This window comes from Moschus berezovskii, chromosome 28 (genome assembly GCF_049115385.1).
Source record: "Moschus berezovskii isolate FMDL1 chromosome 28, NW_MosBer_1.0, whole genome shotgun sequence".
In the NCBI taxonomy this organism is placed as follows: domain Eukaryota; kingdom Metazoa; phylum Chordata; class Mammalia; order Artiodactyla; family Moschidae; genus Moschus; species Moschus berezovskii.
In genome coordinates, this window is record NC_142487.1 from 26,927,265 (window position 1) to 26,941,387 (window position 14,123).

Sequence of the window (14,123 nt, forward strand, 5' to 3'; positions counted from 1 at the left end):
ATAGCCCTCCAGGCTCCTCTGGCCGTGGGATTCTCCAGGCAAGGATACTGGCGTGGGTTGCCATGCCCTCCTCCAGGAGATCATTCGAACCCGGGTTCTCCTGCATTGGCAGGCAGAGTCTTTACCACTGAGCCAGCTTTAGGAGAATTTGGTATAACACAGACCAATCCAGGCCAAATCCCATGCCTGAGAGTCACTGCAGGGCGAACAAGCATTGTTGCTGGATCTGTGTGCAACTCACCTACAAGGGCCTTAAGGGGAACATAAAATTTCAAGTTCTTCATAACATTTCTTCTTGCATGGATCATAAAGCACTGCAGGGAGGTGAGGGGAAAGCCAGATGGTGAATTAGCAACTGAATCTCTGAACTAGCAGGACTTAGCAGCAGTGACTCTAAAAATCACTCAGGCTAGAAAGAGCTTCTCCGTAGCTTTTGGATTATTAATTCTCCAGAGAAGAAAATGGAGGGGAGCATTGGGCCTTGAGACAACTGTCTCCCTCAGGCCCGAAATCCTCTGGCCTGTGAAATGCAAACTTCGTCCATGAACTCTTTTTCAGACTCAACTCGGTAAATACTGATACCAATCCAAGTTTCAACCTGAGGATATCTGTGTGGGGAGTATTATTTAGAACTCTGAATTTACACTGATGCACTTACAAGGTTTTCTGCCTGTCAATCAGATCACAAGCTATTTGGGAATTGGAACATCACACACGTACATGCTGCTTCTGTTAAAGCTGCGAGACCTTCACCACCAGTGGACCACAAGCCGGCAAAGCCATTGATCTCTCCAGCCTATGGACCTGCCTGTTTCACGGGAAGCTGTGGATCTCACATGCCTGCATGTTTGTTGAACACAGAAAAGCAATACTGTCTAATCTTACCCTTTCGCCCTTTACAAAAACTAGGTGCCAAAGTTAAACAGATCACTCACACCTCTTTGATGTACTAAGAGCCTTGAGGGGAAGCAATTAAATAAACAAGCTAGCAAGTTTATGTTTTACCAGCAGAAGAGCAATTTCTGAGCTGCTGACAGACTGGTGAATTCACTGACCTCAGGTACAATAAACACCATCAACCTGGGTCTATGACAGGATTTCAGGGTTCTAACCCGCCCTGGGGCATTCCTCTCAGCACAATGATGTTACTAGAAATCTGGTCCATCAGGCATGCGTGGGAGCCTCAGACAAAGGGAGTCAGTCCTCCCGCTTGGTGACACGAGGTATCCAAGGCACTGCTCTCCCAGGTGCATGGAGCCCAACGTACAGGCTGTAACTTTTAAATGTGAAAAATAAAGCTGCTACAGAAATTCATCACCAGCCATGGAAGTTTATAAAGAAGATGTTTTCTATTGATAAAACACAAGCAAATGGTGACTGTACACTCTCCTATTTAGAGTCGTGAAAGGGCCACGCGTCGGGATGTTCATTTCACAAAAAGCCGCACCAATCACAGTTCATTCTCTCCGATTCTCCTGTGCCCCTTACCTAGCAGCCTATTCCACTAGTCAGTGTTTTCGAACCGTGATGTTGGAGAAGACTCTAGAGAGTCCCTTGGATAGCACGATGATCAAACCAGTCCATCCTAAAAGAAATCAACTCTGAATATTCACTGGAAGGACTGACGCTGAAGCTCCAAAACTTTGGCCACATGATGCAAAGGGCTGACTCATTTGAAAAGAGCCTTATGCTGGGAAAGATTGAAGGCAGGAGGAGAAGGGGACGACAGAGGATGAGATGGTTGGATGGCATCACGGACTCAATGAGTTTGAGTAAGGTCTGGGAGTTGGTGAAGGACAGGGAGGCCTGGCGTGCTGCAGTTTGTGGGGTCGAAAAGAGTTGGACACGACTGAGCGACTGAACAGCCACCACCACCAACCCCCTGCCTTCGTTGTTCTGTTGAACTATAATGAGCTCCGAGGTGGGTTGGGCAAAGCATTCCAGTCCAAACCTAGTTGCCACCAACCTCAGGGAATATCCAACCAAGCTGTGGGCGGACACACTCTTCTTGCTTCCAGGCGTCCTGCCGCGTCCCTTTATCCTACGCGACGCTTTCTAGGGCGCCCGGCACATACCTTCTGCTTCAGCTGCAGCACCGTCTGCTTCACCTGCTGGAACTCCTTGCACGTGGCACAGCAGGTGCCAGCTCGGACCGCGTCCTCCGCCTTCTCGTCGTGCCCTGAGGGAGGAGATGGACTCGAGTCTGCCAGCAAGGCTGCGGGCATCCAGACCCCAGGAGACCACATCAGGGAGGGCGGTCCCAGGTGGGCCGGCTGATGCCCAAATCCGCAAGGGATGGAGGCTGGCGATTTTACAGCTCTTGGGTCGCCGACAGCATGCCTGGGCCACGGGGTCCGTGGAGGGGACCCCCCTACACTCTGGGCTCAGCTGTTTCCACTTAGTCACCCTAGCACCTTCCTCTTCCACACGTGAAAAAGTGAGCCGTGGCCCTTTTACCAAGAGGCAGGCTCTATCAACCCAACATGACTTACACTCCCCTCTAAGAGCCGACATTCACAAGCCATAAATCATCCCCCAAACCCAGGCAATGGGACTCGGGGAAGTGCTCACAAAGCTGGACTGGATCACCTCTGACGATCCAGCTGTTCAAAGGGAGTGCGGCCAGGCTACGCGGGGTCCCAGACCAGGGCTGGGCACTTGGACGTAGCGTCAATGGAAGAAGCACCAGGTGCCCTGGGCACAGCCAAGCCAGGGCCAAACGAGACAGGCCCCGGGCAGGGCCCAGAGCTGTCCTGTAGAGCACTGGGAGCGCAGAGATCTTTCTGAAAAATCACATTTCTCTAAGGAAATGCTAAATGGTGACACGACCCAGTATCTACACAGCCTTCATGCTGCGTGCTTAGTCACTCAGTCGTGTCCAACTCTGTGTGACCCCACGGACTGTAGCCCGCCAGGCCCCTCTGGCCATGAGATTCTCCAGGCAAGAATACTGGAGTGGGTAGCCATGCCCTCCTCCAGGGGATCTTCCCAAATCAAGGATCAAACCCAGGTCTCCCGCACTACAGGCAGATTCTACCTTCTGAGCCACCAGGGAAGCCCAAGAATACTGGAGTGGGTAGCCTATCCCTTCTCCAGGGGATCTTCACAACCCAGGGATCGAACTCACATCTCTTACATCTCCTGCATTGGCAAGAGAGTTCCTTACCACTAGGGCCACCTGGGAATCCCAAACTATACTCCAATTAAAGAAAAAACAAAACTTGCTTGGCAAACTATGGTTAGAGAGAAAAATAAAGCCCTTTCCTTCTGGGGGAAAAACTGCTGGCAACCCAGCAGTAGCTGGAAGAGAGACCTGGAACATTCTCCATCAGAGCCCTCATAAGGGGGCAACCCCATGGACACCGTGATCCCAGATATAAAGCTGCCAGAGCCGAGACAGCTCGTCTGGAAGACACTCGTTGGGAGGGAAGGATGACCAGGGGCAACTTGGCAGCTGAGTTCTCAGCAGTGCGGGGTGGAGGGTGGAGCATGTTCAGAGCTCATTGGCCAACCGCACCCCCTGCACCGTGTGTGAGGCCTGAGGCTTGGAGGACACATGCTGGGAACCCACTTCTCAAGGCAGCAGGATTCTTTTCCAGCTGAGCCACCAGGGAAGCCCAAGAATACTGGAGTGGGTAACTGATCCCTTCTCCAGCAGATCTTCCTGACCCAGGGATCAAACCGGGGTCTCCTGCTTTGCAGGTGGGTTCTTTACCATGGCAGCCTCTTTCTAAATCCTTCGTGTGCGTGGTATAACAGGACTGCTTGCTCATCCCTGTCTTGCAGGCCCATTCTGTCCCACCAGGAGCTTCCCCCACCCCCGGCCCACCCCCTCACGTTCAGCTGATACCCGCGGGAGACCGGCTCCACTCACGCCACAGCTGTGTCGCAACGAGCTGTGAGAAAGTCTCTGTCTGGAGGAGGTGAAGTGGAGCTGGTGAAATGCCGGCTAGGGCGCGACCTCCTCAGTCAGCACAGGGGTGCACGCCCCAGTGCTGTCGCTAGCTCGGGGACCTCGCGGAAGTGGTCTCACCACTGTGAACCCTGATTTCCTCAACCATGACACCGGAAGAGTAATTCCCATGACCCAGGGCTATTGTGAGGATGAACTGGGCTGACGCCTATTAAATCCTTGGCACAAGGCTGGGTTCCAGTAAACAGGAGACGGGGTCTGGCAGAGGCTTCAGGCCCACCAACCTCGTTTGAATTCCTTTGCTTGATAAAACTGTCAAGGATTCTGGGATTAACACGAACAACAGAGAGAGGGAAACTGAGGTTTGGTGCCATCAGGAACGTTATCCAGCAAGTCATGAACTGAGATTTCCTGAAGCTGAGCCCAATCAGGCAATTCCCTTTACACTCTTTATTCCCTTTTAATGCACCATTTACAAGTCCACCTGCCTATGGAGCTTGAACACACACAGCTTGAACATGGAAGAGAACTAGTTTAGATCCATCTCCAGCATAACAGGGATGGGATGGGATTTCCGTGCAAGAAGACGCGTGGTGGTAAAGGACTGAAGCCTCACCCACCTTTGGCTGTGCCGACAGCGGAGGACGGTGGACTTCTGCACAGGAAGGTGACCGTGGCTCCAGGTTTGTTAGGTTTAAGGGCAGCTGGAGGACATCCAACTCTCCCAAGTCAGCACTCATCCCTTTCGACTCATCTACTGGCCAATATACGCCGTCCCAGCCGATAACACGTCCATCAGTCTCATCCGTCCCATCTCCCTGCCCACTGATCTCTCATCCATTTATCTGTGCAGCCTTCCATCCATCCCTCTCTCTCTCCGTTATCACTTACGGAGGATCTGCTATTTACCGAGCTCCATATGAGGTGCCGACAATGTAAACTGAGTGAGGACACCTGCCCAACCTTCCTTTTAAGGAACCAGCCCTGCTGGCAGAACCAGTCCAGCACACACAGGGTTAACAGCCCGCCTTCCCTTTCTGCTTTTAAACACTCAGCTAAACTTACCGAGTATTGGTGTGATTAAGGCCACTTGGTATTTTCATGATAATAAACCTCTTTACCAGGCTCTGGATGCTATTTTGTTCAGATCGTGGAAGGTCAGAATCGCTGCATCTTTAGTTCAACCTCCTTTACAGATGAGGATAGTAAGACGCAGAGAAGGACTCTGACATTTGCTTTAGGTTTCCTGGAAAGCCGTGTGCAGAGGATGAGTGCTTACAGGGTCTGAAGCGGGCACTCCTGGGGGCGCAGCGAGCCTGCTACAGGGGGCTCTGCTCAGGACACCTGAGAGCAGTCTGCCAGGTGGGCTCCGGGCAGTGATTCTCATGTGTGACCACTAGACCAGCGACAGCAGCAGTATACGGGTTCTGAGAGATCCCTGGTGATGGAGACTTTCCATCAAAGCACCTGCGAGTCCAGCATCACCGCTCCAGGGAAAAGAGCTCTGCTGAACGACGGCTCACCTGAAAACCCCTGGCCTGTTCCCTGTCCCTCTGTGGAATTATCAAAACTCAGAGAACAAGGGCAACTTTGTCCCAAAGCCTCTGGAAGCTCCCACAGCCACAGAGGAGCAGAGTAAGGAGCGGAGGTTTTCGCAGAGTCGGGTGATCAGGGTTCGAATCCTGCCACTGACTCTAAGTCACAGCTTCTGAGACCATCCCTTCCTGGGCCGGTAAAACGACCATAACCGCCGTCACCTGTGGGTGCCACGCGGCACTGAGGAGACAGCCCCTGCAAGACACCAGAGCAGTGCCTGGTAAACGGCAAGCGCCCGAGAAATGTTAGTATCATTGTCATGGTTGGTTATCGTCATTTATGAATCCTGCAAAATTACAGATCGAGGGAGGGCTCTTTGCATCATCCTTTGGAAAGAGCTTCCAGAGGGTCTGAAGATAATAATGGCGTGTGCAGACGCAGAACATGCAACCTGTCCTGAATCGGAGCTCATGGATCCTATTCTAATACAGGATACAGTAAGATGTGGAGCTAAGAAAATCCCGCGCAGGCTACATCAGCAGTTTTTTTAGAAATGTGGGTAGAAATCTGACTCTCCATTAATGAGGGGGTCATGTGTCTGACCAGGATCACGTTAAGAGAGCCATCCCTTACCCTGCTCCAACGCCTTCAGATTTCAAAGGGGCAGTATCACTGACAAGCCACAGGGGGGCGTGTAGCTCTAATTTTTACTGACGTTGAGGGAGCTGTACATTATAAGCATTATAAACAGAATTCCTGAGATAACATATTAGTAATATTTAACATGTTTGGAAAAACTAAAGAAGGGTCTCAACGTGTTTCATACAGGCAGAGTCACCAAATACATGTGGTTTTAAAAGCTGACTGCAGATCTGTGCCTGGTGGGTAGTATTCAATTCTGGTGGCACATTGCAACCATCTAGGATGGTGGTGGGGGGGCTGTTTAACATTCCTGAAGACCATATTGCACCCCACCCATATGGGGGTCACAGCAAGGGAACGGTATCAGCATTTCAAAGCTCCTCAGGTTGAGAACGGCTGATCTATAGATTAGAGGAGCCTGAGAGTTATATGAAACACCTGGCCAACCCAGTAATAAGTGATGTTGGGGGTCAAGGTCACTTTATCAGGAAAAAAAACAAAACAAAAGAAGTTGAAAAAGGGAGACCAACAAGCTAATTACGGTGGAGCCAGCAAGTCCATGTCCCTGCATCGGGACCACAGATGTCCTGGAGGTGACGTCACTGGCTCCAGACACACATTTGAAAAGAGATAAAGATCAAAGTGGCAGAGTGTGCCGTTCCTGCCTACTGGCCAGATGCTTGCGTCTTGACGCCCGTGGGCACACGACCACCCTGCCCTGGGCAGAGGCTGTTCTAAGGCCGGCCCTTCTGCTGTCTACACACTTCCTGAAGAATGAGCTAAGGCTGTGGTTGATTTAAAATTCCTCTAACATTACAGACGGCAGACAACGCAAAGTTTAAAGAAAAAGGGAGGGGTGGATTTTGGAAGAGGGATTTAGATCACACGTGTTTACACTCCATCATTATCTCTTCTTCAAAAGAAAAATGACTCTGATAAAATATGGGGCTTAAGAATTAGTCCAAAACGGATGAAACTCTGTAGCAGCCTCTGGCGTCCCAGACGCAGGCTGGTCTGGCTCCTAACTTGCCTTACCGCTGAGCTAAACATCTGGATGATAATTCTTCATCTTTTAGATACTATAGGACAAAGTTCTGGGTTTAGAAGGTGCTGAGGCCAGGCATGCCTTCGAGTCTTGAACTCGCTTAGATAAAAGCACACAGAAACGAGAGCCGCTCAGGGACTCATGGGGCCGGCAGGGCTGAAGTTACTTCCACTGACACTTTGTTGTTGCTGTTCAGGCGCTCAGTCGTGTCCGACTCTTTGTGACCCCATGGACTACAGCACACCAGGCTTCCCTGTCCTTCACTAGCTCCCGGAGTTTGCTTGAACTCTTGTCCATTGGATCAGTGATGCCATCCAACCATCTCATCCTCTGTCGTCCCTTTCTCCTCTTGCCCTCAATCTTTCCCAGCATCAGGGTCTTTTCCAGCAAGTCAGCTCTTCACATCAGGTGGCCAAGGTAGTGGAGCTTCAGCTTCAGCATCAGTCCTTTCAGTGAATATTCAGGACTGATTTCCCTTATGATGGACTGGCTGGCTCTCCTTGCAGTCCAAGGGATTCTCAAGAGTCTTGTCCAGCATGACAGTTTGAAAGCATCAATTCTGCGGCGCTCAGCCTTCTTTCTGGTCCAACTCTCCCGTCTGTACATGACTTCTGGAAAACCAGAACACTTACTTCTTGTTGCCTGAACCATCAAAGCCAACTCCCCACCTCCTCAGGGGCCCAGCATTTAAGTAATGATTCTAAGAATGTGCCTGTCCTTTCCCATAACTTTAATTACGGGGATGAACTACTCCCCTCAGCTCCTACCCCTGATGTCCTTGGTTACTGGCACTGGAATGTTTTTCTCAGTAAAACATGAAAACCAACCGTGAGTCCTCTGTGACTACGTGGTGAATTCAGTAGAGACAAGTCACTACAAATGAAATATGGAGAGATCCTTCCAGAATGCGGCTGCTGAGGGGCAGGCAGTAGGATACCACAGACAGTTTTAAAAACTGGAACAGTCCAGCTGTTTGTAGCTGTGATGCTTGGAGGAAGGTGAGGAGGGAGAACAGAGAGAATTCAAAACCCAGGCTCAGCTGTGCAGTCAGCTGTGCTGTTTCACCATAAGACCGCTCTTCCAGACGAAACGGACAGGCCCCGTCCGCTGAAATCACTGTAAGCAGGAACGACTGCCTCTCTGCAGGGCGGGATTGACGAGCATCAGCCTGCTCTCATCCAGGAGAGGCCCCGTGATCTGCAGCCCACAGCCCCCGCTGCCCACCCTCGGACTGTGGCTGCTTCATCTGGCAATGACAGTGTCCTTGCCTGAAAGTTGACCAGATGACCTATCAACTTTGGGCCCCAGAGCTCAGCTCTTTGATGCTAATAGGTTAGAATTTTCCAAACCGTATTTTTCAGGACACTGCCATTTGTGAGATGCTTATGATTGTGTCTTCAGGAAATAATTTTGGGAAGGGCAGGTTTAATCAAAATGAACATTTTTTAATGGCACGTGTGTGTATTAGTTGCTCAGTTGCATCCTACTCTTTTCAACCCTGTGGACACAGCCCACCAGGTTCCTCTGTCCATGGGATTCTCCAGGCAAGAATACTGCAGTGGGTTGCCATGCTCTCCTCCACGGGATTTTCCCAACCCAGGGATCGAACCCAGGTCTCCTGCATTGCAGGTGAATTCTTTACTGTCTGACTTACAGAGAACTCCTTTATGGCAAGCTCCAGGCATTTAATACACTCATATCATGAATCCTACAGAAGTAAGTAGAGTAAATACATTCTCCCTGAACATCTGAACACAGAACCTTTCAAGCAAAGAAAGGCTTATTGACACCTCCCAGGACCACAAAGCCCTATGGAAGACAATGTGGGAAAATGCTGCAATAAACGGTTGGTAAAATAGTCTTAAGGCTGATTGCCGAAGAATTGATGCTTTTGAACTGTGGTGCTGGAGAAGACTCTTGAGAGTCCCTTGGACTGCAAGGAGATCCAACCAGTCCATTCTAGAGGAGATCAATCCTGGTGTTCATTGGAGGGACTGATGCTAAAGCTGAAACTGCAATACTTTGGCCACCTCATGTGACGAGTTGATTCACTGGAAAAGACTCTGATGCTGGGAAAGGTTGGGGGCGGGAGGAGAAGGGGACGACAGAGAATGAGATGGCTGGATGGCATCACCGACTCTGTGGACATGAGTTTGAGTGAACTCCGGGAGTTGGTGATGGACAGGGAGGCCTGGCGTGCTGTGATCCATGGGGTCGCGAAGAGTCGGACACGACTGAGCGACTGAACTGAACTGAACTGAAAATAGTCTTTAAATGAAAGTAACGATAGAGAAGGTGAAGAATCAATCAATACTTAAGACCACTCTTATTTATTTTTTTATTGAATTCTCAGCTTTAGAAGTCAGATTGGTCATCACTTAAATTCTTGATCTCTTGTACTGAAACTTGTGTGTTTGAATATTTTTAAAAACATGCAATTCATCTATCAGGAAAGGAAACAGGAGTGTGGTCACAGGACCAACTCATCACAAGAGACTGTTAATTTCAAAGCTGCAGTGAGACCTTCCCATCCCCTGGTCCTTGGGCTGGGTCCCTCTCAGAGTCCACCTTGCCCACAAGCAAGGCGGGAGGTGAGTGCCACCCATCACAGTCCAGCCTGTCACCACCTCTGGCCCAGACCCATCCCTGGACAGGGTGGCTTTAGAGGGATGAGGATGAGGAAGCTAAGAATTAGTGCAAGAGGCGGAGGCCACCTGAGACCAGAGAACAAGTCAATTCAGAGTCTGAAATCTTCCCCTAGGCTCCGGAAATTCCATCCGACTCCTCTGGTCTCTGCTAGGTAAGGTCGGGTCTCTGGCAGACCGCGCCACCCCCCAGCTGGGCAGCGCTCATGGACGGCTCAGGTCCTGCTGTTTGGAGATCCTTAGCCTCTAACCCCACTCAGCACTTGTCGCTGCTGCCTCTGCTGGTTCTCTCTAGACTGGGTTGCTCAATGCTGCCCTTACACCCAGGTAAACAGGACTTCACTTGAATAGGGATGGGAGACAAAGACACAACCGAGTTACCTGGTTGAGGACCCCTCAACCCTGAATACTCACTGGAAGGACTGAAGCTCCAATACTTTGGCCATCTGATGCAAAGAGCCAACTCACTGGAAAAGCCCCTGATGCTGGGAAAGATTGAAGGAGGGAGAAGGGGATGACAGAGGATGAGATGGTTGGATGGCATCACCGACTCAATGGACATGAGTTTGAGTGAACTCCGGGAGTTGGTGATGAACAGGGAGGCTTGGTGTGCTGCAGTCCATGGGGTCACAAAGAGTCGGACATGACTGAGTGACTAAACCACCACAACATCCCAAGCCCATGGGCTCCCTGGCTCGGAGCACAGCTGGAAATCCAATTCTAAGACGAAAATTTAGAAAGCTGCTTTCTTCTTGCTGACTCTCAAGTCAGCCTATAGCTAATATGTCAGTGGCAAAGTGCCCCTCGTGTTTCAATTTTTCTTTCTCCGATGAGATCCTTCCTTTCAACAAAGGGCATAACTTAAGAGGTAAGTGGACAGTCCCCCTCCTCCAACCTTCTCCACCATGGGACAAAAAGGATTTTAATTCCAAATGCGAATTTTAAAAAAGTAAGTAAGTAAAGTTGCTCAGTTGTGTCCGACTCTTTGCGACCCCATGGACTGTAGCTCACCAGGCTCCTCTGTCCATGGGATTCTCCAGGCAAGAATACTGGTGTGGGTTGCCATTTCCTTCTCCAGGGGATCTTCCCGACTCAGGGATCAAACCTGGGTCTCCAGCATTGCAGGCAGACGCTTTACCATCTGAGCCGCCAGGGAAGCCCCAAAGGGAATCAACCCTGAGTATTCACTGGAAGTGGAGTGAAAGTGGCTCAGTCACGTCCGACTCTTGGCGACTGTATAGTCCATGGGATTCTCCAGGCCAGAATACTGGAGTGGGTAGCCTTTCCCTTCTCCAGGGGATCTTGCAAACCCAGGGATTGAACCCAGGTCTCCTGCATTGCAGTCAGATTCTTTGGCGGGGACAGGAAACATCTTTTCTCAATCAACCCTGATGCTCAAAAGACCGAGAGTCCCTGCTTTTCCGCACCTCTGGGCACCTCGGCCCCCATGCTTCAGGCTTTAGAAAGTGTTGCACTGAGCCCTCTGATCGATTCCAACGATTCCCAATTGCCCACCCCTGCGCTGACTCCATGCAGACATTTCACATCACTCCTGATAGACGGCGGCTTGCTCATGACTTACCCCGGCTGCTCTCGGGGTCTGCTGCATAGTTTTTCTGCGCCCGGCAGCAGGTCCCCAGCTGTTGGCTGTCCCTGGCTGACGGCACAGTGTCCACACTTTTTAGAACATCAGGTTACACAGGAGAAGCGCTACCTGCTGAGCTCCCAGCAGCCCCGCCCCTTCCTCTCCCTGCAGTTCTTGGTGTAGATGATTTGCCCTGGGAGCCCCCTCCCTGTCCAGAGACGGCCCAGGTCCAGCTGATCTCTCCAAAGAGAAGAGTGTTCCTGCCTCTTTCCCCTCCCAAGGGGTTGGAGCCAGGCCCTGAGCTCAGGGAGATGCCAGTAGCTTCAGGGCCTACCAGGGTTGGATACGGGCCGCAAAGGCCTCCCCCACCGCTTACAGAAGGCAGTGACCAACACTCAGGCGGATCACATCCCTAAGCCATCAGACATCTCGGCTGAATCCGGTCAGAAGAATACAAATGAGTTGCTCAAACTCTCTGAAGAAAGGCCAGGGCCTAAAAGGCCTCCACAGGCCTGCTGAAGGCCATGAAAACGCGTGACTAGAGAATGGTTCTCCAGGCTCTCCATTTCTGTCTTTCAAACCACTCACGTGCAGGCCCGGGGCCCAGACTCTGCTCCCTGCAGCACCCCCGTGGACTGCTGTCTCACCCAGAAGCACCTGATCGTGAACCCAGTAACCACTCACGTGCAGGCCCGGGGCCCAGACTCCGCTCCCTGCAGCACCCAGGTGGACTGCTGCCTCACCCAGAAGCATTTTGTTTTTATTCAGCCTGTTCGTTTTCCTTGGGGAAACCCAGTGTGTCTGGCCTCATCCCTGTTCCTCCTGGTTTGGTCTCAGCTGGTCCCAGAGTCCTGTTCATCCGTGCACGAGCACGCCCCCTCTGTGCTGGGTGCAGAGTTTCTCCCAGTACATGGGCAGCTCGTGAGCCTTGCGGCCAATAGGCACCTCCTTCACTGGGTCTCCAGGGGTATGACTGTCCTTTCTTTCTCTCACCAAGATCCCACCTGCCATTCACACACATGCCACCTCCTGTCTGTAGCTTCTGGAGGAGACCCGTGGGTTTCCAAGTGCCTGCCTGCCCGTCCACCCACCCACCCATCCATCCGTCTATCCATCCACCCGTCCATCCACCACCCTCCATCCATCCATCCGTCCATCCACCACCCTCCATCCATCCATCCGTCCTCCATCCGTCCATCCATCCATCCATCTGTCCATCCATCCATCCACCACCCTCCATCCATCCATCCGTCCATCCATCTGTCCATCCGTCCTCCATCCGTCCATCCATCCGTCCACCCGTCCTCCATCCGTCCATCCATCCGTCCGTCCATCCACCACCCTCCATCCATCCATCCGTCTGTCCATCCACCACCCTCCATCCATCCATCCGTCCTCCATCCATCCATCCATCCGTCCTCCATCCATCCATCCATCTGTCCATCCATCCTCCATCCGTCCATCTGTCCATCCTCCATCCATGCATCCGTCCATCCATCCACCACCCTCCATCCATCCATCCGTCTGTCCATCCGTCCTCCATCCATCCATCTGTCCATCCATCCATCTGTCCATCCATCCTCCATCCATCTGTCCATCCTCCATCCATCCATCCTTCCGTCTGTCCATCCACCATCCTCCATCCATCCATCCATCTGTCCGTCCATCTGTCCTCCATCCATCCATCTGTCCATCCATCCATCCATCCGTCCATCCATCCTCCATCCATCCATCCATCCATCTGTCCATCCTCCATCCATCCATCCGTCCACCTGTCTGTCCATCCATCCTCTATCCATCCATCTGTCCGTCCATCCCCCATCCATCCGTCCGTCCGTCCGTCCGTCCATCATCCATCCATCCAAACGTCCGTCCGTCCATCCGTCCGTCCACCCTCCGTCCCTGTGCCCCACCGTCCATCATCAGCGGCTGCCCCTCGTGCCCTGCTCACCGGTGTCGTTGGGGTATTTGTCTTCCTTGGCGCACGTCCTGCCGTCGTCCCCCCGCACGTAGCCCTCTCGGCACTCACAGCGGAAGCTCCCCAGGGTGTTGACACAGACGTGCGCGCACAGCGTCTCATTGCTCACGGCGCACTCGTCGATATCTGGGTTTGAACCAAATGCAGAGAACGCTCAGTCTCAAAGAGAGCACTTCTGACACAAGAGGCCTGGCCCTCTGCTAACGTTGGCAAAGGACACTCTGCCAGGCCTCTGTCACCAGAGCCTGGGAGAGAGCGGGAAGCTAGAGACGTGGGCCGACCAGACAAGAGCACTTCTGGCAAGGTCACCACGCCAACAGACGGACGGTTGGTGGGCTTCCTGGTTGGGGCTGTGCTGCCACCAGGTCACGTGGCTCGGGGCAGGCACCGCTAGCCCCTGAAGGCCTCACTGGAGGACTCGGCAGTGAAGTCCGCCCTAAATACCCTGCAGGGCTCCTTGGAAGACGAAATGAGACAACAGATGGAAACATGTTTCGGAAAACCACTTTTGTAGGAATCACTTCCTACCAAGACCCTAGTGTGCGAGGGTTTTTATGATCCCTTTCTGAGTAGGCTCCTAACAGCGTGGTGGTGACCTAAGGCCACTGGCTCCTTCCCAGTTAGAGCCGCTTCTGATAAAGGAAAATAGTCACAGTGGGTCTAATGGGCAGTTTTCCCCAGAAAAGTTCAGCCCCATTGATGACCCAAACAGACCCCTTCTGCGAGGTGGAAATGAGCCACAACACCATCAAACAAGGAGCTGGCGAGGGTCCATGTGA

At 52.0% G+C, this 14,123-nt stretch overlaps 1 protein-coding gene across 2 annotated transcripts in view; it reads right to left on the reverse strand.

The window, feature by feature from the left end:
• The window catches only part of CCBE1 (collagen and calcium binding EGF domains 1), a 239,656-nt gene that overhangs the window by 21,063 nt on the left and 204,470 nt on the right, over positions 1–14,123 (reverse strand). For both annotated transcript variants that reach the window (XM_088833507.1, XM_055417468.2), the window contains 2 exons: positions 13,318–13,470; positions 2,076–2,179 (listed from right to left, as the gene is read on the reverse strand). In XM_088833507.1, the coding sequence (XP_088689633.1) occupies positions 2,076–2,179; positions 13,318–13,470 (257 nt within the window). The remainder of the gene's footprint in view (positions 1–2,075; positions 2,180–13,317; positions 13,471–14,123) is intronic.